At 43.1% G+C, this 27,712-nt stretch overlaps 1 protein-coding gene across 2 annotated transcripts; it reads left to right on the top strand.

Moving 5' to 3' along the window:
* Positions 1–4,487: 4,487 nt before the first annotated feature.
* MYOT (myotilin) lies at positions 4,488–22,379 on the top strand. Of its 2 annotated transcripts, none has more exons than XM_074960392.1 (10): positions 4,488–5,494; positions 7,491–8,091; positions 12,079–12,232; positions 14,007–14,108; positions 16,539–16,585; positions 17,262–17,397; positions 18,781–18,988; positions 20,420–20,585; positions 21,165–21,298; positions 21,839–22,379. In XM_074960392.1, the coding sequence occupies exons 2-10, from the start codon at positions 7,655–7,657 to the stop codon at positions 22,009–22,011; spliced, it is 1,557 nt and encodes a 518-aa protein (XP_074816493.1). In that variant the 5' UTR covers positions 4,488–5,494; positions 7,491–7,654; the 3' UTR covers positions 22,012–22,379. The 2 variants fall into 2 exon arrangements, with proteins under 2 accessions (XP_074816493.1, XP_074816491.1); XM_074960390.1 differs by having other exon boundaries at positions 16,536–16,585.
* The last annotated feature ends 5,333 nt before the right edge of the window (positions 22,380–27,712 follow it).

The raw sequence follows: 27,712 nt of genomic DNA, 5'->3' as shown, positions 1-27,712 counted from the left end.
ACTCCCAGTCTCTATTCAAGCCCAAATTAATAGTATCCAATTTGCAAATGAATTCCAATTCAGCAGTTTCTCGCTGGAGTCTGGATTTGAAGTTTTTTTTGCTTTAAGATAGCGACCCTCATGTCTGTGATTGCGTGACCAGAGAGATTGAAGTGTTCTCCGACTGGTTTATGAATGTTATAATTCTTAACATCTGATTTGTGTCCATTTATTCTTTTACGTAGAGACTGTCCAGTTTGACCAATGTACATGGCAGAGGGGCATTGCTGGCACATGATGGCATATATCACATTGGTGGATGTGCAGGTGAACGAGCCTCTGATAGTGTGGCTGATGTTGTTAGGCCCTGTGATGGTGTTCCCTGAATAGATATGTGGGCACAGTTGGCAACGGGCTTTGTTGCAAGGATAGGTTCCTGGGTTAGTGGTTCTGTTGTGTGGTATGTGGTTGTTGGTGAGTATTCGCTTCAGGTTGGGGGGCTGTCTGTAGGCAAGGACTGGCCTTTCTCCCAAGATTTGTGAGAGTGATGGTTCATCCTTCAGGATAGGTTGTAGATCCTTAATAATGCGTTGGAGGGGTTTTAGTTGGGGGCTGAAGGTGACGGCTAGTGGCGTTCTGCTATTTTCTTTGTTAGGCCTGTCCTGTAGTAGGTGACTTCTGGGAACTCTTCTGGCTCTATCAATCTGTTTCTTCACTTCCGCAGGTGGGTATTGTAGTTGTAAGAATGCTTGATAGAGATCTTGTAGGTGTTTGTCTCTGTCTGAGGGGTTGGAGCAAATGCGGTTGTATCGCAGAGCTTGGCTGTAGACGATGGATCGTGTGGTGTGGTCAGGGTGAAAGCTGGAGGCATGTAGGTAGGAATAGCGGTCAGTAGGTTTCCGGTATAGGGTGGTGTTGATGTGACCATCGTTTATTAGCACTGTAGTGTCCAGGAAGTGGATCTCTTGTGTGGACTGGACCAGGCTGAGGTTGATGGTGGGATGGAAATTGTTGAAATCATGGTGGAATTCCTCAAGGGCTTCTTTTCCATGGGTCCAGATGATGAAGATGTCATCAATATAGCGCAAGTAAAGTAGGGGCGTTAGGGGACGAGAGCTGAGGAAGCGTTGTTCTAAATCAGCAATAAAAATGTTGGCATACTGTGGGGCCATGCGGGTACCCATAGCAGTGCCGCTGATCTGAAGGTATACATTGTCCCCAAATGTAAAATAGTTATGGGTAAGTAAAATAGTTATGGGTAAAGAGAAGGTGGAGACAGGTGTAATGTCAGAATGCAAGCCCATTATTGGGAAGGAACGGGGCAGACAATTCCCTGTGCTTGTTCTTCTCAGAACTACCAGTTAGCAACACAGTCACACCTACAAAACAAAAAAACAAACAAAAACACCAGTAAATAATGCTAGAAAATAGCCACTAGCTGCCAGCCATCTTCTGAAGCCTTTAAGCTTCCAAACTTACTAGTGTCCTTTTCCCTGCTCCCCAGGGGAAAAAGCACAAAACAAACAATTGCTGAGCTTTAAGTGTTAAAGGGACACGGTCAAATCTAGCTCATTTAAAGAAGAGGTTTGAGGCCCTAGACCTGTTCTTAAGTCTATTGGCCAGTTTCTGTCTTTACAAGATGATCTTTCCATTTTTCCCCCTCCCTCTGCTGCTGTGTAAAGATCCTCAGAAATTGACTAGACACAAACTGGGTGCAATCAAATATACAAATTAAACTGAAGAAACAGCTCTTCTCTAATGTTCTTCGTTTAGGGAAACCTTAGCTGTTAGTTACAAGTTTAAAAATTCATAGTTTGCATTGGGTAGACTGTGTCCCTTCTTAAAAAATGAATTAACAGTTCTTTTAAACCACTTCCTACCTTTGATTTCCATCTTCTGCATTCCTTCCACTTCTCCCAACCCAGTCCTAGCTGTATTTAGCAGCCTCTTAGATATACAAAGCTGCCTTTTAAATTGATGTCTTGCAACCAAATTCTGTTCTGAGATAAGCATGCTAGACTCTTACTGAGGTCAATGGGAGCCCATCCTGCCTATCTAAGCACAGAATGTGACCTTTAACACTCTCACAACTTTCTACAAGTCTGATGATCGCACTACAATTGTCTTTACTCTCTTTTAGTCCACAGCAGTTCCTATTTACAAGTGTGGAATCTTGGTTTTAGTTACAGCACATTTCCTTCCATAATCACTCTCATCATGACAAATTTAAGTAAATTAGCACATAATTAACACCTGCTATGAAGAATTTGTTCACCCAACAGAGGGATCATTTAAAAATGAGCTTTAGGTGTGAATGCACCTTTCAACTTGCTCCTTTTCTTAGTGCCCAAAAGACACCAAAAAAGTGATTGAGGGAAATCTAAAGGTTACATGTATTTTATATTGCTGTACATCTGTAGAAATCTATGGACACTATATTAATAGGACAAGCTATAAAAGTGTTGCTAACATATAAATAAAAGAGAGACAGCACTCTGGTCTCTGGCAGGGAAGAATACAATCCACCCAGGTTAGGGTAACACATTGTTAGGGTTGTGAGCCCCCCATGTCCATCTGTCACATTGTCAATTCCCGCTTTGGTGCAGAGTTGCCTAGGCTGACCTATCTGTACCCCTATCCTATCTAAAGCTCTGATCCTGCAAACACTTCCATGGTTAATTTTACTACCATGAGTAATCCCATTGGTTTTGATGGGATAACTCATAATAGTAAAGTTAAGCATATGTGTATTTACAGGATTGGGCCTAAATGGTTAAGAATTGACCACATGCACTCATGCAGACAGCCGACTTACACACCCTTGCAGAGCTAAATGCAGAATCAAGGATTTGTGTGTGCTAATTCAGTGTTTCTCAACCTTTTTGATACCAGGGACTGGCTTGCTACCTTCCTAAATAGTGTCAGGGAGATCTCAGGGACCAGCACTGGTCCATGGACCAGTTGTTGAGAAACACTGAGCTAATGGGTAGCTATTTAAACCAACCCTATATTTTGTATTGCATAGTTCTGGTTTATGGCCCTGGGCACCTTTAAATCAGCATTGGTTCTACAGTGATATCATTCAATAAATTGCAGTCAATTAAATGAACAGAGGTGTAAGTTTGCTAAATTGTGCTGTTTCACAAGGCCGTAAACACCAAAGAAAATCTTTGTGTTTAGTTGTTCTTCACTCTATAGCAGACCCCTAAGGAAGGGAAGCTGTGTTTCTATACAGGAGCTTGCAATCTCAGTTCCTTTTAGCTGAACACAACTATTATAAAGAATTGGCCGCTCCTGGACTCTGGCAGGTTAGTGACACAGCTAAATAACACAGAACATTTAACTGAGAAAGCAACAATAGATGGTGTGGCAATTCTTTTAAAGTGGGCAGTCTTTTCTAGTGGGCTAAGTAAGGAAGTTCTAACTTCCTAACTAAGCAAGTCAAGTTCTAAGTCAGCTTCTCAAGCTGGCTTGCTACGTGCCCTTGAGTATATCATTTAACTTCAGTGGCCTTGTCAACAGGATTTTCAAACTCTCGCCACCATTGCAGATCAGCTGGGACTCGTTATGGTCACAGAACTTGTGTTGACCAGATGCAGGTATTTTTACTGCTGTGTGATTTCAAATGCCCTCTGAGTAGGGTTAAACCAGTGGTACTCAGGCTTTCCAGACTACTGTACCCCTTTCAGGAGTCTGATTTGTCTTGCATACCCGCAAGTTTCACCTCACTTAAACTACTTGCTTACAGACTGAGACATAAAAATACAAAAGTGTCACAGCATGCTATTACTGAACAATTGCTTGCTTTCTCATTTTTACCATATAATTATAAAATAAATCAACTGGAATATAAATATTGTACTTGTCAGTATACAGTATATAGAACAGTATAAACAAGTCATTGCCTGTATGAAATTTTAGTTTGTACTGACTTTGCTAGTGCTTTTTATGTAGCCTGTTTCAAAAGTAAGTAAATATCTAGAGGAGTTGATGTGCTGCCTGGAAGACCTCAAGACCTCCGGGTCCCCTCAGGGGTACACCATATGCCCCTGGTTGAGAACCACTGGGTTAGACAATATAATAAAAATGCCTTCTGGAGAGCTGATGTGGGGAGAACTGAGGAAAGGGAATAATAGAATAAGGTGTCCAAAACTGCTGGTGCAGACAATGTCACAGATCCTCCCTGCTGAAAAATGAGATAATGAAACCTGCTTGTCTACCTCACGCAGCTGTTGTAACTAAGGCTTGTTGTGCTTTGCAGAGTTTGCAAATAACTCCCTTTACAGCTCAGCTGGATGGAAGCCTACCCACAGTGTGAGGAGCTGCCCCAGTGCCCATCATTGTGTGTGGGTAGCTATGTATATTTTAGCACTGCAGTGTGTTTAACAACAGGCACTTGGGCACGCTGAGTTTTCAGCGGTGAAGAGGGAAGGACACTGCATGCTAGGGAGGTGCTGGAACAAAGGAAGGCTGTGACTAGATTGGCAGAACTGAAATCTGAGCACTTGCAATGCTACTGCTTCTGGTATCTCTTTCAGAATTAGAGTCCCCCAGCTTGTTCCTGGGGGCGGGGGGGGTCCCCTCTGCATAAAGCGGCTGCTCAGCTAGACAAGGGAAATGATTCATTTATCTCTCCCTACCCCAGTGCAGCAGTGCTAGATATTTACAAGCCTCCTATCGCCTTGGTATCCACCCTCTGCCTGCTGGCCTGTGTCAGAACCCTAAGGCTCGTCCTACCACCCCATCCTCAAAGCCCCCTGGAGGAAAATGCCAGTCACAGCCCATCATCACTGGTCCTTATTCAGCTGGAAGAAACAGTGCTGTTTTACACACATGCAAGAGGCTAGAGCAAGCTGCAGGGTTGGGCAGCTTAGTGCAGAGCCTGTGAAGTATTCCAGGTCATTACAAAAAGAAAAGGAGGACTTGTGTCACCTTAGAGACTAACAAATTAATTTGAGCATAAGCGTTGTGAGCTACAGCGATGAAGTGAGCTGTAGCTCACGAAAGCTTATGCTCAAATAAATCTGTTAGTCTCTAAGGTGACACAAGTCCTCCTTTTCTTTTTGCGGATACAGACTAACACGGCTGCTACTCTGAAACAAGTCATTACAGTTCTCCTTTCTCCAAAAATCGTACTGAGATGGAAAAAAAAAAAACCCAAACAAGTGGCTATGTAGATGTATTAACCTGTTTTTGTACTATATGGTGTAGCTCACTGATCAGCAGACCGCAAAGGCACACGGCCACTTGCAAAACAGCATCTGAAAAAACTGGGCTTATTCCATTAAACCTAACAGAACTGCAAATGATAGTGTTTAGGCTGGGGACTCTTATTTTGATATGGTTGCATAGATAGGTGGACAAGGGAGTACATCAGATGTCATTATCTGGCAGCAGATAAAAGTACTTGGTCTTATAATACTAAGCAGAGTGCTACTATGATTACAGTCCGTGTCAGGGAATGACTATCCCTTCCCCAAAATATTGGTTAAAGCCCAGGTGACAACTTCTGTAGGTAAGTATTTTTCCCCCTGTCATTTTTATTTGAGATCTCTGATTAGCAGCACTGTCTGATCTGTACTTAAAAAAAAAAAAAAAAAAAAAGTGATGCACTGAATAACATTGCTCAGTCAAATGCACAGTGTTTGTACTGTAGTTTGCTTGTTCATCTGGAAAACATTGAGGAAAAACAAGTCTTTTGATGTGAACTCAGAATTACTTGTAAGGAAAATGTACTTGATCTAAAATGTAAAGTTTTATATTCATATTATGTTACAAGAGAAGGTTTAGGGTAGACCTTACTAAATACTTATGTACAGTATTGAGACAGTTCTCTAGAACTTTGGGTTGGTTTTGTGTGTGTGTGTGTGTAAATGGATAGTAGATAAAATGGGTCTGTAAATTATTTCAGTAAAAATTGCTGAATTCTTGGGTTTTAAACTCACTTTGTTGCACTGGTGAACAAGAAAATAGTTTGGACATGATCCAGAAATTAGTTTCACATTCCAAGAATGTGCGGAAGGGAAAAGTTATGGACTTCATGAGAAAATTCCTGTTCGTTTATGGTTAATTTACAACTACACTGATAAACAGCACTAGGAAATGGAAGCTTTACCTCTTGTTTAAAACAGGAGAGATGTCTTAAGAATATGATCTCTTCCCCAGGGGAATTTATGACCTCATGGAACTCTTCTTTGGGCTCTCCTAGGAAAGGAATACAATATACTGTGCTTGTGTGTGTGTGTGTGTCTATATATATATAGAGAGAGAGAGAGAAGCAAAACAGCTGATCTCTGTTGGACAAGACTGCAATTTTTTCCAGCACATGTAACTTGTGTAGATTTATAGTTCTTTATTTAATAATAGCTTTTACAATTCAGCAACTTGCTTGGTCCACTTTTATGAAACTTGACTCTTCTTTATAACTGATAAGAGGTATAGTTTAGACATCTGCAATTTACAGATGTAATACAATCAAGCCCTTTCCTTCTAAGTTTGTTTGCCCTACTGTATCTTATAGCAGTGCTTTAGCGATATATTCTGCCTTAATCAGTACTGTCTGTGTGCTATCTGGCAAGACAAACATAATTCACTACAGCCATGCTTTCAATTAGCATTCACTCACAGCAACTTCAGCATTAATGCTCACTCACAAATCTCAGCAGTTCACCCTGTTGAAGTAATCTGCTATTACATGCAAAAGGCTGAAATACACACTTCCCTTCACTAGGCTTCCTATTTACACACCTAATCTGAATTGGTCAGAAAATTTGAGCTCAGAAGTTTTGATCTTTGGTCTCCAATAAGGCATTATACAAGTATGGAAAACTTAACTTAGTGACTTTAAAATGAGGAATATAGCTATAGTCCTATAATGACAATTCTGAGAAGTTTAATTCTTTTGTTTTATTTTTTTTTAAAACTTATCTACTATAGTTAACAAAACTCTAGTAATCGGATACAGACCCCAGTTCAGGCTTCACTAGCAGTGTAGTGAATTGATTAATTCCATAGCAAAAATACTGAATTCTGTGCTATACAGAAAAAATGCTAGATTCCGGGGTGCAGAATTATATAGACCACAGTTCCTTGATTGAGCTGACTGTGGCAGTTCACACCTTCTTAGAGCTATCACTTCAGGATGCCTGCAGATTCAGGCAGGCGGCACCCTCAGGTCATGCTTGGTTCATGTTTTCAAGGTGATCATTGCAACTCCATTACTTTGTGACAGAACTTAACGTGCTGTTCCAGAGAAGACTCCCGTGGTGACCAACGAGCTAAGGTTGAATGGGGGAGTAGAACTCCATCTGATGATCAGAAATGTATTGTTCATATAGCTCTAGAATGGCTTAAAATAGAAACTTCAGACATGGGTTATTGATTTATTAATATTTAATAATCAATCTAAAGAGTATGATGCTCATGCATCTGAGTGACTGCTCTCTACTACGCAATACTTACAACTCAAATTGTAACATACAATTTATGTTATTTGTATTGTCTTCCTAAAGGAATAATCCACATCAAGACAGCCCCTTTCCATCGAGGTAGGGATTCCATTCTACCAAGGAACCTAGCCAAGAAAGTTTGTGGCCTATCATCTAATTTTTACCAGCCACCAACCCAAAGCCCACTGTCACCTACAAAAAGCCAGGACAATCACGAAACCTCCCCTATGAGTGTCAGTAATCTCCCATCCATGTCCTCGGTGTACCAACCAAGCATGTTTAACTACGAGCGTCCAAAACATTTTATCCAGTCTCAGAATACGTGTCAAGGGAAACTGCAGCCTCCGGGACCCAAGACATCTGCATTGTCAAGCAGTCAAACCAAACAGTCATCAATTCTAATCCAGCCTCGTAACTCTAGCGAGCAGAAGTTTTCTTCGTCTTCATCGCTGAGCTCCCCAATCTTTCTCTCCTCGTCTTCCCATAGCTCCCATAAGGAATCTGCATGTCCCATCACACCTGCATCTGCACAGTCTCCTGCTACCTCCTCATCTGGGCAAAGGCTTTCATCCATGCATAACCAGTCCCCTGCAGCATTCCTCTGCTCAGTGTTGCCCTCACAGTCTGATTATAATAGCCAAGGTCCTTCTACTGTGGAATCTAAGTAAGTATGTACAGGCTTCTAACTTTCCCCTGCTTTGAATTGGTTGTGTATGGGTTTTGTGCTGCTCCAAGTTTTGACCATGTCCATATATTGGGTGAAATCCTGGTTCCAAGGAAGCCAATGACTAAACTCCCATTGGCTTCCATCCCTCCTGATCCTACTTGCTTTACTCACGCAGGCATGGGCCCATGGTGTCTGGGTGGGAGAAGCATTTGTAAATTAGAAACTAAACTGCAAATTCTTTACATACCCCTCCACTGTGCATTCATTTGTTAGCACGAGAGCAAATCTACACTTAAAATGCTGCATCAGCGCAGCTGCATCACCGTAGCACTTTAATGAATATGCTCTAAGCTGATGGGAGAGAGCTCTCCCATCTGTAGTTAATTCACCGCCCTGAGAAGCGGTAGCTGTCAGTACTGTCTACACGGGGGGGCTGATAGAACTATGTCGCTCGGGGGTGTGGATTTTTCACACCCCCGAGCGACCTAGTTATACAGATATAGGTCTAATGTAGACCAGACCTGACATGAGCAGTCTACTTTGTCGTTATGGTGGAAACTAATCCCATAAGGGCAGCCAAAGCAAGGGTTGGGCACTCGTCTTAAATTGCCTACATTAAATTATTCTCTGATTTCATTCAATTTCAGAAAACAGGAATTCTGTGCGAAAAGAGTGCTCCTTGTGAGAGAGCTCCCATGCAGTAACTATAATGTTTCATAGCAAAATACAAAGGTATCCCCCGAGTCCCTCTCACTTTATGTATCCAGAGGTTGAGAAACTGACCCATGGTAACACTTTTCAGGAATCCCATTTCAATGATTCTGAGGTGTAAGTGACTTGAGAGCTTCTCAAAGTTCTATCCCTTGAAACCAAGGACCAGCGTCTCCTCCCTGATGTGTCTCTCACAGATTCAGTGCCATGCTGAGGCAAGACTCAGTGACCTCACTGGGAGCTCATATGACGAGCAAGGGAAGAATGTGCCCTAGCAACTGCATTGAGGATAATGGAGGGAAGTGTGTTTTGTTTGCTATTTTGGGCATAAAGCTGGATTAAATGCTCGTATTCATGAAAACTAAAGCTACCAGCTTCCTTGAACCACAACTGTGGTGTGATTGATAAAGTGCAGGTATTATTAATTAGGTTAGGTGTAATTCTAACTAGCCCCATACTTCTCCAGAACTACACTGTTCTGTAGTAGTGTGTGAGATAATTAGATACGTGCCTGTGACAACCACAATTATACAACCGAATACTTTGCAGCTCTACTATGTCATCTGTCTGTGGATATCTAAATGCTTTACAAATACTAAGTAAATTCAGTACTCCATGAGACAGGGAAGCGTTATTATCCCAGTAATTTTACAGATGTGTAAACTGAGGAACACTGAGGCTGGGTAACTTGCCACGGTCATGCAGCTATTTCAAAATAGTCAAGTATCAGGAAGAGATATGTAAAATCCAGGTTCCACTTCCCCTGCTCTGACCACTAGGAAGTACTCAGTGGGGGAAGAAGAGCATTTGGAATGGTGTGCACTGAAAATAAGCTGTTGGGACTCTTGCTCTTTATGGAAAAAACATAATATGAAGGAAATGTAGGGGCATGATGGGGTCCAAATACCCATGTTAGAATATACACGGTCCTGCTACACACTTACACTGCTGCTCCGGTTGTATTCTGTCCACTTCTACAACTAAAGCACCACCAGCGAGCTCACAAAATTATTCCAAGAGACGCTAAATATTCCTAGGTTTCAGAGTAGCAGCCGTGTTAGTCTGTATCCGCAAAAAGAACAGGAGTACTTGTGGCACCTTAGAGACTAACAAATTTCATGAGCTACACAAAAGCTGATGCTCAAATAAATTTGTTAGTCTCTAAAGTGCCACAAGTACTCCTGTTCTTTTTACCTATTCCTATGCACTACCCAAGCCTTCTAGCAAGAAATGACCAGAAAAGGACATTGCCTATGTAAATCATCTCAGCCTTTGCCAATAGCCTGATCCTGCAATCCTCACTCATGGGGCATCCTTACCCAAAGGAGGTTAGTATTCTCCACCTCAGTGAAGTTTGCAGGATATGTCCCCGAAAGGGACAGAGACTGCTCTGCATAGGCTTGGGTACTGTAACTCTGAACCCTAACGTTTTACCCCCGTAATTCCCTGGGTAGTGAGAACTCAAACGAAAGGCACAGCCACATCTCTGCTTGTGTATTCACTTGTTAATCTGATTGTCTCTCAAAGGATCGCTAGATGCAGATTTTTTTTTCCCCAAAACACTTGTCCAGCTGTGGATTTACCCTACAGAAAGAGTTGTGGTAAAAATGCACCAAGACAACATCCACCATTAGAACTAGGTGGAATATAACCATAAGGTCCTTCCCAAACTTGGCCATAACTGACACCATCTCTGAGCCCTCTCACGCAACCCAGACTATGGCTGGGTATCAAACTGTAGCCTAGGAAAAGAATGGCCCAAGTTCCTTCTAAGGAAGGAAGATGTGATGAGTGGAGGGAAGATATCTTGCTTGTGTGAATTTTTTTCTCTCCTCTACCTTTGGAAATATACAAAGTTAGGTTTTTAACCCTTTCTTGGGTGTGATATTTGGGGTTATTTCAGACCCTCTTTCAAAACCCCTGGGAAGGGAACAGAGGGGAACCACACGATGCAAACCTCTGTTTCTTAATGCTTCCTTCAGCTGGAGGTGGGGGTGGCACGGACAAGTAAATCTGCAAAGCCCAAGGATCTATGGGTCACTCTTCTCCCAATCCTTCAACGTCCTGTGTCTCTGGTCCCCCAGGGCTGTGGAGTAAAAGCTGCTGAGCAGCCCCTGCAGCTGTTAATCCTGCTCGTCACCACTGACATCCTCTCATGGCTGGTGGGCCCCACCGCAAGCAGAGGGGAGTGGTTGCCCTCTCTTCCCTCCCTCCCAAAAAAACCCCTTGGTCCCCTCTACTACTATTTCTGAGCCTCGCAACTCCAGCCCCTTGGGAACTCGCAGCAGGCCCTCTGCCCCACCTGCAGAGAGGGGTGAGCAATGACAGGCGTGCCTAATCCTCCTCCCTGCTATGCTGCCAGTCTGCGTCTACCTTCTTTTTGCTCCCCTTCTGCCCAGGTAGTCGGAGGGAGCTTTGGGGACCCGATGGCTTTTAAGGGACAGGAAGGGGATAAAGGCCTTGCTTATGCTGGCAATACATAAAGGGAAAAGGCCCCCATCTTTGATATGCCAACAATATACAGGATTGCAGTGAAACCCCTACCTCTGATGATTGGTTCACAAGGGGTTTTAGGAGAATAATTTAGTCTTTGAATTATTCATCCCACACAGTATATTTGGTGACCTGCACCCTGTTCTCTTTGCCCCATGGATCTTGCCGTGTGTGTGTGTGTATTTCCTGCTGGCTGAAGGCATGCACCCGCATTAATTTTCATGCCAGCTGTACTGATCTAGTTCTTCCTGGCAGTGCCAATGGCAAGCTCTTGCCAACTAGTGGTGGGCAATGCTAATTCAACAAGAGAAGTGTTGAGTGGATGGGCGCTCGGGGTGCAGAGGGGCAAAAAGACTTAGATATGTCGGGTAAGATTTCTCCCTGTACAGACCTGCAATGATCAAGGAGATCAGTGATGTGCATGCAGGGAGGTCTTCTAGCCCCACTGCACACCTGACAGCCCCACCGAGGGACCTTCTACAAGGTTCAGGTGGTAAGGGTGATCTATGCATGTCTGGTACTTGTGTTGTCTACCAGGTGACTTGGCCTAGTGCAGGCCCATTTCCCTGAACTCTGTGTCTCAGTAACAATACTTGGCATGTATAATGGTTTACCTGTCACAAGCACTTTATAAACTGATTCATAGCCAATGTTATAGCTAATGGACGGCAAATATAAATTTGAATATTTATATATATTCTCTGCCTAGATTTTATGCAGTCCTAACTCGTACCTAGTCTAGCTCACAGGAGTGACTTTCTGTCTGTCTCTTGTATAAAGTAGTTACTCAAAGCCAATGTATGCCAAACAAGCTAGCACCAAGCCAACATACAAGACTTCAGATCGAGAGATACAAGGAACAAAAGAAGCCCTCATTCAAGACCTGGAAAGGAAACTGCGAGGCAAAGACAACCTTCTTCACAATGGCAACCAGGTAAGAGAGAACCTCTTAGTGCAAAAACAATGAGGAGTCCTCGTTGTTTTTGCTTATACAGACTAACACGGCTACCACTCTGAAACCTGTCTTAGTGCAAAGAATCCACTTACTCTGAATTTCATTAGAGGACTTCTAGCAGTTCAGAGACTTACATCCAACTGCTTCAATTAATCACATGTTGGTTTGCATCTTTGCTAGCCCCTAGAAAGCAACTGTTTGTAGTAGAGGGGCCAGAACTACTTCAGACATAACTGCAATGGCTGCAGCCGACCAGAAGCCCCAGCGAATGTTAGCTTTAGAATGTTTATCCTGGTTTCCAGTTGTAGTTTATCAATCTAGTCAGTAATGTTTAATTAGTAACACTGATAAGTAAAAGTGACCAGTTGCCCTCTGATAAGTGGCTGCTGTCTTGTCGCAATCTTCCCTAAAGCTCTTTTTAAGAGGGCACCTAACAACGTCCCACAGTGCTTTGTATTAGCTTACTGAAACGAAACTGAATCAAAACGAATTTTCTTCAGACAATCAGAACACAAATGTCCGGGTATCTATTTCAAAGGGAAACCATTTTCTGTAAAAAAAAAAAAAGTCTCTTCATCCCAGGCATACATTTGCCTAAATTCAGGAGGCTCAAAATGCAGCTCTCCTGGGCCGTGAAATCCAAATTGTAGAGGGTTTTAAAAAAAAAAAAACAAAAACCACTCTCCAAGTGCAGTGTCACCAAGAAAGAAGCAGGCAAACCTGTAGTGAGCTGGTTCTAATGTGTTGTGGAAACATTCCTATTGGTCTGAGAATTGGTAAAAGCTTAGCAGGTAAAGGCTTGATGCTGCTCTCATTGAAGTCAATAGACGTTTTACCATTAACTTCAATGGGAGGGAGAGCAGGCCATGCAGATCTATAATATAAATTACAAATCTATTTGGGGAGAGAGAGAACCTGAATCTTTGGCCCAATCTGACCTAAGAATGTCCCTTGGCAGAAGTGCGTCTTGCAGCATTTAATCTGGCTGAGTATGAACACTGCACAGCTTGACACCTGCATTACCATTACTGCCTAGCAGCCATAGGCATAGACCTAACTTCTATTTTAATGTGGCTTCTAAACTTGGGGGGAACTATCAAAGTTCAAACCAAATTCTGCTTTTACTTACCCAAGTGCAAATTGGGTGTCAATGCAGCCGCGTCAGCCTCTCTGCTTCTACCGTGAAAGAATTTAGTCCTTACCTAGTTAATATTTACTCTTGCTCAAGAGAGAACACGCAGCACTTCACAGGGTGGATGGGTGGGTTTTTTTTTGGTTGTGTGTAGGTTTTTAGCACCTACCACACAGTTAGTGCTTGTACACAGCTGGTGGACTTGGAAAGGCCTCCTAGTGCTAATGTAAGGGGACCCTGGAAGCTTGTTCTGATCTCCCAGTTAGTGTCATCAGTGTTAATTATTAATCATCCCTGGCCATCCTCCTCTTGAAGGTTCTCTGCAACAACGGGAGGAATGGGAGGCCAGAGATGGCATTTCCAAGACCTTGATGAAAAGACCGTTTAAACATATACTTGTTTGGGTGCTATATAAAATTGAGAGTGAGCTCAGCAGATTCCAAGACATCAGATCCTTTGGTACAGCCACAGGCATGCAGCAGCCACACTTTCCTTTCAACAGCTCCATGAATGTTTGGCATATTAATGTGCCCTAACTTGACTTGAGTAACCTGAAATTGTAACAAACTCAAGTGATAGTAAATCACCTTTTAACCAGAATTGCTCTCCCACTGCTTTCAGCGGCTAACCTATGAAGAAAGAATGGCTCGCAGGCTGCTTGGACCAGAAAATGCTGCTTCTGTGCTTGTAACGCAAAATGAAGAAAATGTACAGAACTCACAGGTAAATGAAAATGGTCCAAAACTAGTGTCCATTGTCTGTTTAAATTTTCAGTCACTTGTATTGGAATGGGGTAGGGGGAATAGGTCTCTTCATGGAGTACAAAAAAGGAAAAATCAAGATACCTATACTGATAAAAAAACTTCTGTATAGCATCCACTATCTGAGGATTTCAAAGCACTATAGGAATATTAACTAAAGCCCAGTCAGAAGTATTTAGGTGCTTAACTCCCAATGGGAGGTAGGTGCCTATAGACCTTGGAGAATCTGGGCTTTAACCCTTATATCACTCATCAGGTAGGAATATACAGGAATTCCATCTCTGGGGAGGAACATAACAGCTGTTTCACAGCAACATTGTATGATTGTTTCGGACAGGAGTGATGACTAATACAATAATCAATTTAAATGGCAGGGGGATTCAGGTACCTAGTATGTAACTGCCCGAGTTAGAACTTGGCGAGGACATTGGGATTAACTAGTGTTATGAATAGTGACATGACCACAAGAGGTCAGCATCTGGGTCTTTTTTTTTTTTTTTTTTTTAAACATCCTGTCCAAAAGATGCATAATTAATGCTAGCTGCTAGGATGACATTGAATACAAGGAGGAAGAAAACTCAGTACCCATGAAATAAAACCGAAGAGGAAGATAGAAGAATGTGTAAAATACTGGCTACTATAGAAGTTGATCCTGTATTGGGCACTGCAGGTAACTGGGGATGTATAGCTAAGATGCTAAAAAAGCATATCTGATTTTTGGATTTGTCTGCTCCCCCCACAAACAATATCCATTGGCTGCTATATCATACAGAACAGGGCAGTCAGACACTACCTTCGGTATTTCTCTGGTCCAGATTACTGGAAAGGGCTATGGTGTGGCACCAGGGATCTGCATACCCAGGAGAAACCATCCCAGTTTCCAAGGATTGCCTTCTGCTGTATGTTACTAGGGTAACCTGCAATATATCAGCTGAAATATCAGTTTCACTAGAGAAAATTGATGATTAGGGGTCTAATTGCAAAACGTCTAGAGACTTCAATGCAGAGTAGAAACCATAAGCTCAAACACTGGGGAAGAAATCCTGATATGTTTGTAATAAAGCTAATTCCCCCACCCAATAGTTGTAGAGAAGAGAGCACCAAAGAAGCATGTTACAGTGTTGTTTCCCATCGTCCTGATCAAAAGACCAAGAAAGTGATTGCCATCAATCCTGGCGCAGCTAGTTCTGCAGTAGTCTGGGACATGCTCTACAAAAAGCAGACGGGAGGTTGAGTCATGACAGCAAATTCGGTGATCTTGCATGCATGGCTTCAAATTGTTCTCAAAATACCCCTAATCGGTGACCCATCCAACCACTACTATTCGTTTTACTACTTCGGCCAGTCTGTAGAAACTGTGGACAAACTGATGCTTTACAGCTAAATCTTAAATGAGCATGTATTAAGGAGGACACTTGCATTTGTAACCAGTGGGCATGGAGTGTGAAAGTAGGGTTCAGTCCTGCACGGTACTGACCAGTGTAGCCCAATCTAGTAAAACAGTTAAGCACAGGCTTAAAGTTAAGCTGTGAGTAACCCACTAAATTTAATGGGACTGGTCATGTGCTTGAAGTTAAGCACATACGTAAGAGAACCACTGGATTGGGCTAACAAACTTAGCACTGTGCAAGATCAATGTCTTACTGCTTGACTACTACTGTGATGGGCACTCAAATCCCTAAGAGCTTTCTATATTGTCATTCCTATATTTAACTGGCTCCACTGCTAAAATGGTGGAAATTCTCTGACTTGCTGGTATTAAACACCATTGTATCTGTTCCTCAGAACCCTAAAATAAAGAAGTCCTAGTAGGATCCAATCTTGGGTACTTGTACTTTTCTAATAACTTGATGGGGACTTATCCGAAAGCTTAGCTGGTGCTGTGATCTAGCAAGGAAAGTATTTTCCAGCTGAACACGTGTTCATGGGTATTGGTACCATTTGTGAGCAGGCACAACAAAGCGTTCTTGCTAGTACCGTATCAAAGTGACTTCATTTCTATTCCTGCTTTACTGAAGGACACCCTGTACCTAGCTCCCGTTTCAAATATTCCAGTGCGAATAATCCCCTCTAACAGAGGTTATAGGTTTGCCAAAAGACTTTCAGCCAAAAGAAATGATTGCACTAGTCACCTGTGCAATGTGACGGAAAGCTGTTCTAAACCATTAGTAGCGTTTGTTCCTAGCCAAGGCAGAACTCTGGGATGAAAATGAATAAGTGTATTGACTCATGATGTCCATCTCTTTATATTTTATAATAAAGACTCCAAAAGTGCTTGCAACAATTGGCTTTTGAAAGGCAAACTGCTCTTTATTCAACATGTGTTTTCAGTTCAACCTCTTGGTAAATTCTGCATCGTTAACTTATTTTGCTGTTTTGCTTTTCCAAGCAGCAGAATTCAGAAAACACAAGACTACAGGTTCCTACGCCACAAATCAGGTAATCTTTGAATCTATACCCAGATACTTTTGTTACAACATCCCCCTCTCAATGTTTCTATGAGATGTGAGTTTTGATCCAAATTGTGTGTGTGTGTGTGTGTGAGAGCGAGAGTGCTATTAAATCAGCTACATTCACTTCCTTTCATAGGCATCAGCATAAAAGTTTAGTTAAACTTCAGTTTCTAGAATAATCAAGGTGACAGTTATTTCAGTTATTGGAGTAACTTCAAAGGTAGGTTGGTAACCCACATACATCAAGCCAAACTATCGGCTAGGGATTCTAGAAAGTACATCATACACCTCTTCTGTGTAGTGATGTAAGGAATAACTGTAGGGTATGGGATATGATGCAAGAATCTTTGGGCCATGCTGCAAATGCTTTGAGACCTAAGGCCAAAGATAGCTGCTCTTTTTTGTGAAGCATGTATGCTGACTGTTCTATTCAACAGTCTAAGATAGCTGGTTGGCTATCATAATTCACCAAATAGAAAATCGGGGGGGGAGGGGGGAGAATCCACCCTATTGTTTTGTCTTTGGAGGGATAACAACATTCTTGGGTCTATTAATATAGCCAGAGTCCCTTTTTAAAGGGTTTTGTTTTTTTATTTAAAGGTAACATGTCCGTGATCGTGTGTATACCTTGTTGTAAGGAACTGTAAATGTGCACATTATAGGAGCAGACCATCCTCAAGAGGGGAGAGGAATGAGCAGGGCTCAATCCAGGAGAAGTTTTTTCAACCACGTTTTGTGCAAGTGCCTGAAGACAAAATAACTGTTGAAGAGGGACGATTTTGCAGGATTGACTTCAAAGTAAGACCGATGTTCATACAATCAAAACTGTAATTTGTCTGTTGGTAATTACTATATGCAATACATACATGTGTCACTGCATCTCAGAGACCTCAATCCTTATGAACTGGAGTGCTGCCTGTCTAATATTACTGGCTCTGCAAGTACAGTATCCATTCCAAAGAGCTTTACAAATTCTAGTAATGAGAGAAGTTTTGCAATCTTCACATTAGCCCTGGAAAAACCTGAAATTTGACTGAGTGTAGCCATATCTTCACTCTCAACTAGGATTTATGAGGTAGTGACTAAAGCTGAGTATGCTCTATAAATATATGCACTGCTATCCTGCAAGAGGACTTTTTAAATGCTACTGCCACAAATTAGGGCCCTAATTCAGGAAGGCATGTAAGCAGGTGCTTAAATGCTTTGCTGAATAGGGGCCCTAATTGACTCAGTGGGATGTAACCAGGTGCTTAATTGTGCCACAAATACGAATAGACTCCTGAATTGGAGCCTAGCTGCCTGCCACTTAAGAGCATTTAAAAAGTCCTCTTTGAAGCTTGAAATGTCATCTTGATTGAGCATAGAAGGCATCTGCTCATAGAAAAAGCTATTTTTGAAAAAAAAAAAAAAGTTGAAACATTTTATTAATACATTTTAAAGTGAAATGTGCATAACAATTATACTTCCACAAAGTTCTTCTAACAACTCTATTACTTTATGGTAAGAAAGTTAGCTCTTGTGTTGTGTTGTAGGCCATATTTAATGCAAATGTTTTGTGTGCTGATCCTATCTTGTTTTTTCTGATTCTGTAAATGTAAAACTGGAAGAGGCATCAAGTAGAGGAATTTGAAGTAACTTTCTCCCAAGTTTGACATGACCTCTGACACCTCAGTATGAAAGGCTGTTCTTAATCTCTATCTTGGAGATTAAGTAGTTGCAGTTGAGTATATTCCATTACTATAGCATTGTATTTAATGATGATAAAACTGGTTCAAAATGTGGCCTTATTGAGGACCTTCTTAGAGACTTCTGAGATAAAATGGTAGGCTTGCCCCTGTGAATGCACACCCACAACGAACCGCACTGACTGAAATGGGACTTCACATGTCATCAGGAACAACACAGGTTTCTATGAGCAGACTCCATTGTCTCATAACTAAAGTTCATGTCTCCAAATCCACCAGACTACTCCATAAGCTTCATAATTTACAAAGAAAACCAGTCCTGGCTGGAACTTCCAAGGGTAGAATCCTGGCTTGGTCTTCTAAGCTAATAAAACTTTCTGTAGTGGAGTGACATAGATGGCTTTAGATTTAAACATGAACAACTACAGTACCATAATGGTTTAAGATTGTATTTGTTCATGATTGTGGGTTTTTGTTTTTTTTTCCTGCTTCACAGGTCAGCGGGCTACCAGCTCCAGATCTGGTATGGTATTTAAATGGAAGGTTGGTCCACCCAGATGACTTTCATAAAATGATAGTGTCTGAAAAGGGCTTCTACTCACTCATTTTTGAAGTGGTCAGAGGCTCTGATGCAGGGACATACGAATGTGTAGCCTCCAATCGTGCTGGAGAAGCCTCCTTTACAGTACAACTGGATGTAACTGGTAAGATATATGGCTGTGATGGCTACCTGGAAATCTTTATTCTCCAACTGTGTGTGCCCAAAAGTCTACTAATGCCTTTCTTCATGTACCTGAAAGACCTTTACAAACTTATTGGGATGTCTGCTTTTAGCTTTGAAAACTTCTACTTCATGATGTCCAGGTTTAAGAACTACAGTGGAAAAATTCTTCGTACCAAATGTGGGGCTTAGAAAAAAAAATCAACTTGGGATGGAATTTTTCCAAAGTTCTCAGCATTGATTCAGAGCTAGGCCAATGTTAAAACTCCCATTGACTTCAGTGGGAGCAGAGTTAAGCCAGTGCTGAGAACTCTCGAAAATTCCTCCTTGGCTGTTTATTTCATCAGTTTCATATCTGGAAACTGCAAAAAAAAAATTTTTACACAAAATACAGAGATGATCATCATCCATACCACACTCATTTTCCAAAGTTATTTATAAACTAATAACGTTTGAACATGTTGAAGGAAGAGATTAATTTTTCAGAAGATATCTTTACCTCTAAGACAAATGTGCATTCCAGGCAAGACAAGTGGTGAAATTCTAGCCCTGCTAAAGCAATAGCAAAGTTCTCATTGGGTGAAATCCTAGCCCCATTGAAATCAAAGACGATTTGGGCTCACTTAAGCCCCAATCATGAAAAATCTTATTCAGATAAGTAGTCTTCACTCATGCAAAAAGTCTCACTGAGCGCTGATCTGTGGCCTTATTTATGTCCGCATGGATTACTGCTTTCTTCATTTGTGTGGGGTTGAGTGCTTTTAAAGCAATTTTGTCTCTGATTCTACCTACATTGTGTCTTCCAATCACACCTTAATATTTTTCCATTCAACTTATGCTCAACAAATATTGAACACAGTTTGGTTCCATTGCATAACCTTCTTCCTACTTCCTTGCATATAAGTAGGAAAAAAAAAAAAGTTGAGTTGAAACCCACTTAACTTACTACATTCCCTTGCTGGGCAAAATTTTCTTATTTAAACACCATTCTTCAAACACATGGTCCGACATCCTCCTCTAACATCATGAACTGTTGGATAAGTAGTATATAGCCACAGTTTCAACAAACCAGAAGGAAGCAACTTTGTTAGGAAACTTAAGAACTTTGCTTACAAATTCTTTCCCAGCGCAGATGTTGCTTGCATGATTCGAGCTACAGCATGCACAGGGCCTTCATTTGCTTTCAGGACCGTATTCACAGCTGGTGAAAGCTGGTGCAATTCCCTTGCCTATTTGCCTCCCATGGAGTTAAATCATCTGTGCATTTTGCTCTCAATCTGGACTACCTGGTGACTACTGCTTGGGCCCTTAGGTTAGGGGAAGGAGACTTTGGGAGATGGAGATTAAACTCGAACAACACTTGCAGCGGTATATTTTCATGCAATCTACTACAACTTTCTCTCTTATAACTTAGCAAAAGAACATCAGAAAGCTCCAAGTTTTATCTTCAAACCACAAAGCAAAAGAGTTTATGAAGGGGATTCAGCCAGACTGGAATGTCAGATTTCTGCCATCCCTACACCACGGATTTACTGGAAAAGAAACAATGAAATGCTACAATATAATACAGACCGAATAAGGTATGTAACTAAAACTGGCCAATGGTGTAGCAGAAAAAATAGCCAATATATGAAACACAAATAATCCAGTCTCTAAAGATGCAGCATTTGCATTTACCAGCTGCATGTGTCCGTAGCTCGTGAACAACAAACATGGTGAACGGGTTGGCTGGGAGTCAATCCCACTATGGTGAAGATATTCCATTTGAATGGAGGGAAAGAGAGCTCCCTCTGACCTCTTACTTTATAAATACACACACCCAAAATGCACAACTTGCTCACTAGCCAGCACAGATTTAAGACTGAAATATTTTAATGTGTTTGGCTGTTATCTCTGTTTGTACAGCACACACAAAGGAGCCCTGATCCTGACTTGGGGCCTGTAGGTGCTACCATAATACAAATAATTAACTAATCAAAGAATAGCAATAACATTTGAGAGTATAATCCAGTGCACCATTTTTAAAAAAAATTTTTGCATCACTTTTAGTCTCTAGTCTCCTGCAAAAATTGTTTATTGTTCTTTAGGGTCTTCCACCATGAAAGACATCCCTTAAGTCAACTTATTTCTTTGCCCCTCATGCACTTTTAATTTTTCAGTTTGTTCTATGATAATCCTGGAAAGATTTGCCTCCTAATCCATAATGTAAATAAGAAAGATGCCGGTTGGTACACGGTATCTGCAGTCAACGAGGCAGGAGTGGTCACATGCCACTGCAGACTGGATGTTGCAAGTAAGTACTGTATATAAATGTCAAACTAGAATTTATATTATGAGCTAATATGATGGGTAGGAATTCTTCCCCCTCATTCAGAACAGATCTGAGCACAGATCCAATCAAGTTGTAAATACTAGATGGACATGTGTTCCCAAAGATACTATCAGACACACAATACCCCATAAATAATGACTCAAAGCAGCCAAAGAAACTTCCCCCATTAAAAGAGCACCCAAATATACTGGGGATGGTACTTCACAAATTGCAAATATTCTGTCACCACCACTCTCCGTGCATTTTTGTTTTTAACTATCCCCAATTCCCTTGGTATCAAGGGGGGTGGGGTGGGGAGACTATGATCCCCTCCAACTTCCCCATCGGTCTTCAGTGTCTGAGAGCTGGGACTTGCAGTTGCAGGTGAGCTCTCCCTCAAGGGCCTATTCAATTGTGCAAAGGACAACAGTTAACAACTGACCTGGCATGCTGCAGCTCCTTCTCTTTTGGGACTTTAACAATCTACAGTAGCCGAATGAGGCATCTCTTGGTCTGTTTCAGCTCATACGTACAAGCCAGTTCCAACCCCCAAGCAGTTGAAGGTTCGACCGACTTTTAGCAAATACCTGGCATTCAATAGTAAAGGACTGGATGTGAAACCAGCTTTCTCACCAGAAGGAGAGTTTGAACGGCTGGCTGCTCAGTCTGGACTGTATGAAAGTGATGAACTTTAACGTGAAAAGAGGAGGAAAACGCACTTATGTAACAGACCCATATCATAACTCCACATATATGCAGTTAAGTGGCGGTTGCTCTAACTAGCAAACATACCTACATATTTTATTTATAATTTGACTCGTGCACATTTCCTGCTGTTCTGATTTACCAAGGTAGTACTCTATTTGTATGGATTGGTGAATATAGCAGATAATGCTCAGATGTTGTATTTTAACTGTAAAGCCTAAGAAACCAGGGCAGTTGGTGATGATGAAAGTGTAGGTTTAACTACATCTATGCTCAATTACAAGGAAAAGCGTGTTTATTTGTACTGCTTTCTTAATATCACCACTCTCAGTAACACAACAACTTTGTGCTGCCTGAATACTAAAACCAAATAGATTTGAATGTTTTTAATGTGGGTTTATGTCAAATGCAAATAAAGTACTAAATATAAAATACAGCTTGTGACTATTCTGCTTTATTAAAACCAGGAATTTTAGAAGTGCAGTATCAAACAGCTAGTAAGCTTGCAAGGATGGAATTTTTATTCTTTATCCCCACAACACTGTAGCTTCTTTTGGCAATACAAACTATCTAGTTACCTGCCTTCTGACAGTGCTTTGTAAATAAAGCTGCAAGCACAGTATTTGTGAACATTTGTTCAAGTAAAATGCCTTCAGTATTCACATTCCTTCACATTTGTTTTCCTTGAACGTTCACAAGTGACCTAGTTGCAAAAATGATTGTGGAAAGTGGCAGTCTCACAGATTTGTGTACCTATTAACCAAAGGTTAGAATTTTAATGTAAAGTATTTGGGGGCAATCTCGAAACCTGCTTTCGCTCTGCCTATTTGAGTTTCAATCATCCAATAAAGCAGCAGAAACAATATACCATGTGACTTGAATGACCAATCTCACACTCCTTAAACAGAGAGGAAATAACTGATTACATACAGTAGATGACTTAGAATTCAAGTAGCCCACAGGGCTGAAACGTGTTGCATGTTGTCCACAACTTGTTCAACAAAAACTGTGTTTCATGCCTAATTCACAAACTGTTTGTTTGAACTCTGCCCTTTTCAAACTATTAACTTTTTAATAGCAGTTGTCGGATTGAAATTTTTTTCTTCTTGGATCCATAGAGTAGAGCTAGACTTTGTAGTCTGCAATTTCCACCTAAACAGATGAACAGTATTCATTGGAAGCAGGGGCAGGGGGGACAGTCAAAACTACCCACAGAATAGAATATATGGCGACCAGGAAGTCTGCACAGTGGGCTGCATGCCCAGTAGTCGTAAAAACCACTGCACATGCTGTGACAACAGCAACACCGTACCTTTCCCTCCACCCCACTGCATGGGCTGTTAGGTTACAGCAGCTCAAGTGAGCCATTGCTCTTTCTGTTCTCTCTTAACTATGGCTGGCCCTAGTTGGGGAACTAATCTAGTGTAGACTGTTGTATATGGGACTTGGGTTGTGTTGTGTGTGGATTTGGTTTTTGAGAAGAAACTTAAATCTTTCTGTGATTATTATTTGTATTACCATAGTTCCTAGAAGCCCCATTCTTGGATCAGGATTCCATGGCACTAGGTGTTGTACAAACAAAGAACCAAAAAAAAGGTAGTCCCAGGGAGTTTACAATCTAATGAATAAGCCACTTTTTAATCCAACTCTGTCACTGCAGGAGAGATCTTTGCTGTCTGTAAGACATTGTCCATGTCCCACTCTAAACACTGCAATCTCTCTGTTCTGTTTTATACAACACCTAGCACAAAGGGCTTCTGGTCCATGACAGGAGCACCTAGGTTCTAACTCAATACAAAAAAAAAAAAAAAATGAAGAGCCTGCACATAATCTGTCTAGGCTAGTTATTAGACATTGTCTGTCTGATTCTGCTATTGGAAAATGAGATGTCCTACTAATCACCAAACGTTTTGTTGGAATTTATTAATAGGCAACCGCCAATTCTTGGCTTTAGAACTGGAAGGACTAGTTCTGCCAAACTTTGCTCCGACATCTATTCAGACAGTATTGAGGACGCTGGAGCAGGCAGCACACGAAACAAAAAACCCTGTTGGAACAAAAGTTGCCAAATGTGGAAAGTGTGTTTTTAACCTTCTGAGGAAATGACAAACTGATATTGTGTGTGCTTTTATGAAAAGGACAAGCCCAAAGCAATGGTTTGTATATTAAGAGCCCTTCGCTCTCACTGAAGTTGGCCTGTGCTCTCCTCTCCTCCCCACTCTGTCACTACACAGGATTTTCATAAGTCGTCTGACCTTCTTGAAATTGAAAAAAAGGCACCCAATCTTAGTCCTTCAGGCTAAGAAATAGTAGGTGCGATGCTGAAGCTCAGATAGATGATAATAATGGTCCCTTCTGGCCTTAAATTCCATGACAAAAATCTTTATTCCTCTTTCCCTGTGGTATTGCAAAAACAAAACCAGACATCCACCCTGAAACCAACTTAAAATCAAGTTTCATGATAACATTGACCCCTATTTCACTCATCAAAAGTAAATGCTAGCTGGAGCAGGAAACTGGTGATTTTATCAATGACTATTACACAGGCACATTTACGCAATAAAAATTACAAGTATTTTGGTGCCCGAATAACTTTTCCGAGAGAGTGAGCTGATGCTCTGTGTTGTGCTAGCTCATTTTTATGAATGTCCCAGAATAGCAAGTATTTTTTGAGGCTCAATTATTTGGATTAAAAAAAAAAAAAGAAAAAGACACACACCAGATAGGGACTCAAACCAAGTTTCTCTCTCACATGCTGGTCTTCTACCATCAGAGATGGCCGTTGAAACAGCATATATATGGTAGACAGAATAGTGATTTCCTAATAATGCAGCTTATATCAAACCGAGAAAGAAGTAGCCTGGAAACAAAACTGTAAGAATGGGGGGTATTTTTCTGGCACTAGCCTGTATTGTGGAGTCCAGGCCAGACCGGCCTGTCTGATGGGGCACCCCAGACGGTATGAAAATTCCCAATTATTCATTTTTATTTATTGTGCTCTAAACAGATAAGCCATGGGGGCTACCTATTCACCTGTATCACAGTAACTATAACAGGACCCTGAACGCATTACAAGGTGCTTAAGCTCATTGCTTAGAATGTATTTAAATCTAAGGAAATAAGTTTGTTAATCACCACATGGATGTATATTTTTCCAGTTGCTTTGTGCCTTTCATCTCAATTCATTTTATGGTTATGGTCCAGACTCTGATGATACTCCAAGTGTTTACAATGGGGTAAACAAGAGCTGAATGTTGTCCTATACCAGTGATTCTCAAACTTTTGTACTGGTAACCCTTTCACATAGCAAGACTGAGTGCGACCCTTCTTAAATATATTCATGTTTTTAATTTATAACACCATTATAAATGCTGGAGGCAAAGCAGGGTTTGGGGTGGAGGGTGACAGCTCACCCCCCCCATGTAATAACCTCACAACCCCCCTGAGGGGGTCCCAACCCCCAGTTTGAGAACCCCTGCCCTATACCATAACCCAGGGGTCAGCAACCTATGGCACACATGCCAAAGACAGCACACAAGCCGATTTTTAATGGCACGCTACTGCCTGCCGGGTCCCAGCCACCGACCTCGCTCAGCCGGCTGCCGAACCCAGGCCGGGACCCCGGCAGGCAGCAGTGTGCCCTTAAAAATCCTGCCCGCCCCGGCCTGCTCTTCTCCACCCCCCCGTCGCCCCCCACAGGGGCAGCGTGAAGAAGCTTGGTCCTTCTGGCTGCTGCTGCAGAGCAGGCAAGGTCCCCCCTCCCCCACCTCTTCCCCCAGGGTGCTGGGTTCCTGCCCCATCTCCTCTCCCTCCCTGCCGCCGATCAGCTGATGGCCTTTGCAGGTGAGGGGGAGAAGCGGAGCTGCAGCGCACTCACTGCTCTGGGGAAGAGGCGGAGAAGAGGTGGGGACAGGAACGGGGCCATGGGGAAGGAGGTGGAATCAGGGCATATCCCCTCCAGCCCTATGCCGTGAGCCGCTCTGGGAGCACCCCAGGACCCTAGCCCACACCCCCAGCCCTCTGCCCTGACCCCTGCACCCCCTCACATACTACATGCCCTGACCCCTACACCCCCCTCACACACCCCAGCCTTCTGCTCTGACCCCTTCACCCCCCTCACACGCCCCCAGCCCTCTGCCCTGACCCCTGCATCCCCTCACACGCCCCCAGCCCCCCCACATTCCCACCCCCACCCTGAGCACCAAACAGGAGCTCCTGCACCCCCTCCCCCACATTCCCACCTGCACTCCTTGCACCAAATGGGAGCTGCCCAGGTAAGCACTCCACACCCAAACCTCCTGCCCCAACCCTGAGCCCCCTCCCTCATTCTAGCTCCTGGCCAGACCCTGCACCCCAACCCCCAGCCTGCTCCTTCATCCCCAGCCCTGTGCTCAGTGCACTCCCTCCCTCAGCTCAGTGCAGAGAGAGAGAGGAAGAGGAGGGGGCAGAACCAGGGAGAAGATAGGTACCCACTCTGTGTGGGCAGGACCGGGATCCCAGACCGGCAGCAGTCTGACTGGGGCCTGCGGCTGGGACCGCGGCTGGCAGGAGCCAGCGGACGGAACCCCAGACCGGCAGCAGGCTGAGTGGCAGTGGGCTGAGCCGCTCAGGGGTCCCAGCCGCTGGCCCCGCTCAGCCCGCTGCCGGTCTGGGGTTCTGGCTGCCGGCCCCTTGCCAGCCGGGGTCCCGGCCGCTGGCCCCGCTCAGCCCGCTGCCGGTCTGGGGTTCTGGCTGCCGGCCCCTTGCCAGCCGGGGTCCCGGCCGCTGGCCCCGCTCAGCCCGCTGCCGGTCTGGGATTCTGGCTGCCGGCCCCTTGCCAGCCGGGGTCCCGGCCGCAGGCCCCGCTCAGCCCGCTGCCGGCCTAGGTGAACGGAACCCCAGGCCGGCAACACGCTGAGCGGGCCTGAGGCATAAGATCAGCATTTTAAATTTAATTTTAAATGAAGCTTCTTAAACATTTTGAAAACCTTGTTACTTTACATACGACAATAGTTTAGTTATATAATATATAGGCTTATAGAGACAGACCTTCTAAAAAACGTTAACACGTATGACTGGCACACGAAACCTTAAATTAAAGCGAACAAAGGAAGACTCGGCCCACCGACCCCTGCCACAACCGCTGAAATTAAGCCGCCTCTGGCGTGAGAGGGCAGACAAGTAACTCGCTGCCCAACAAGGGAAATGGTGACTGAGGGCGCTGTGGAGAACTCCAGTCTTTTAAGGACCTTTGGCACTTCTTGCAAGTCCACAAAGAGCCTCATTTCTGGCTTATCTGAAGGATCCACAGCCGAGAAAGTACAGAGCCTTCAGCCTATTTACCTTGGCGGCCGGGAGGACAAAAGAGAGCCTGTGCCTTGACTTCCAGATGGGGCAGCACAGGCTCACAACGAGCCGGCTTCCAAGGCAGCAGGATCCAGCCCCAGTGACGGCGGAGCACAGCTCATGACCCCAAACAGCACCCAGGACAGACCTACGGCAGGCAGGGAGCAACTTCTTCCCCTGCCTAAGAGGAGAAAGGGGGCTCCGTGCGGGAAGCCGCCCCGGCCCCGTGCGAGCGGACGCGGGCTCAAGTCGCCTCCTGACGCCATTCAGCCCCCTCTGTGCACGGCTGGGTCCCCCCCATGGCTGCTGCCTGGGTGTGGTCGCTGGCCAGCCCTGGCTGGAGGGGTTCTCCAGAGGTCAAGTCCG

The sequence above is a fragment of the Natator depressus genome, chromosome 8, assembly GCF_965152275.1.
Source record: "Natator depressus isolate rNatDep1 chromosome 8, rNatDep2.hap1, whole genome shotgun sequence".
NCBI lineage: Eukaryota > Metazoa > Chordata > Testudines > Cheloniidae > Natator > Natator depressus.
The sequence above is the reverse complement of the archived record's forward strand: the minus strand, read 5'-3'. Positions and strand labels throughout refer to the sequence as shown.

Excerpts from the sequence above, each read along its gene's own strand:
- MYOT (XM_074960390.1), top strand. The coding sequence starts at position 7,655 with ATGAGTGTCAGTAATCTCCCATCCATGTCCTCGGTGTACCAACCAAGC. Across the intron at positions 14,109-16,535 it reads AAAATGTACAGAACTCACAG|CAGCAGAATTCAGAAAACAC; the intron begins GTAAATGAAAAT and ends TGCTTTTCCAAG. Across the intron at positions 16,586-17,261 it reads GTTCCTACGCCACAAATCAG|GAGCAGACCATCCTCAAGAG; the intron begins GTAATCTTTGAA and ends TGCACATTATAG.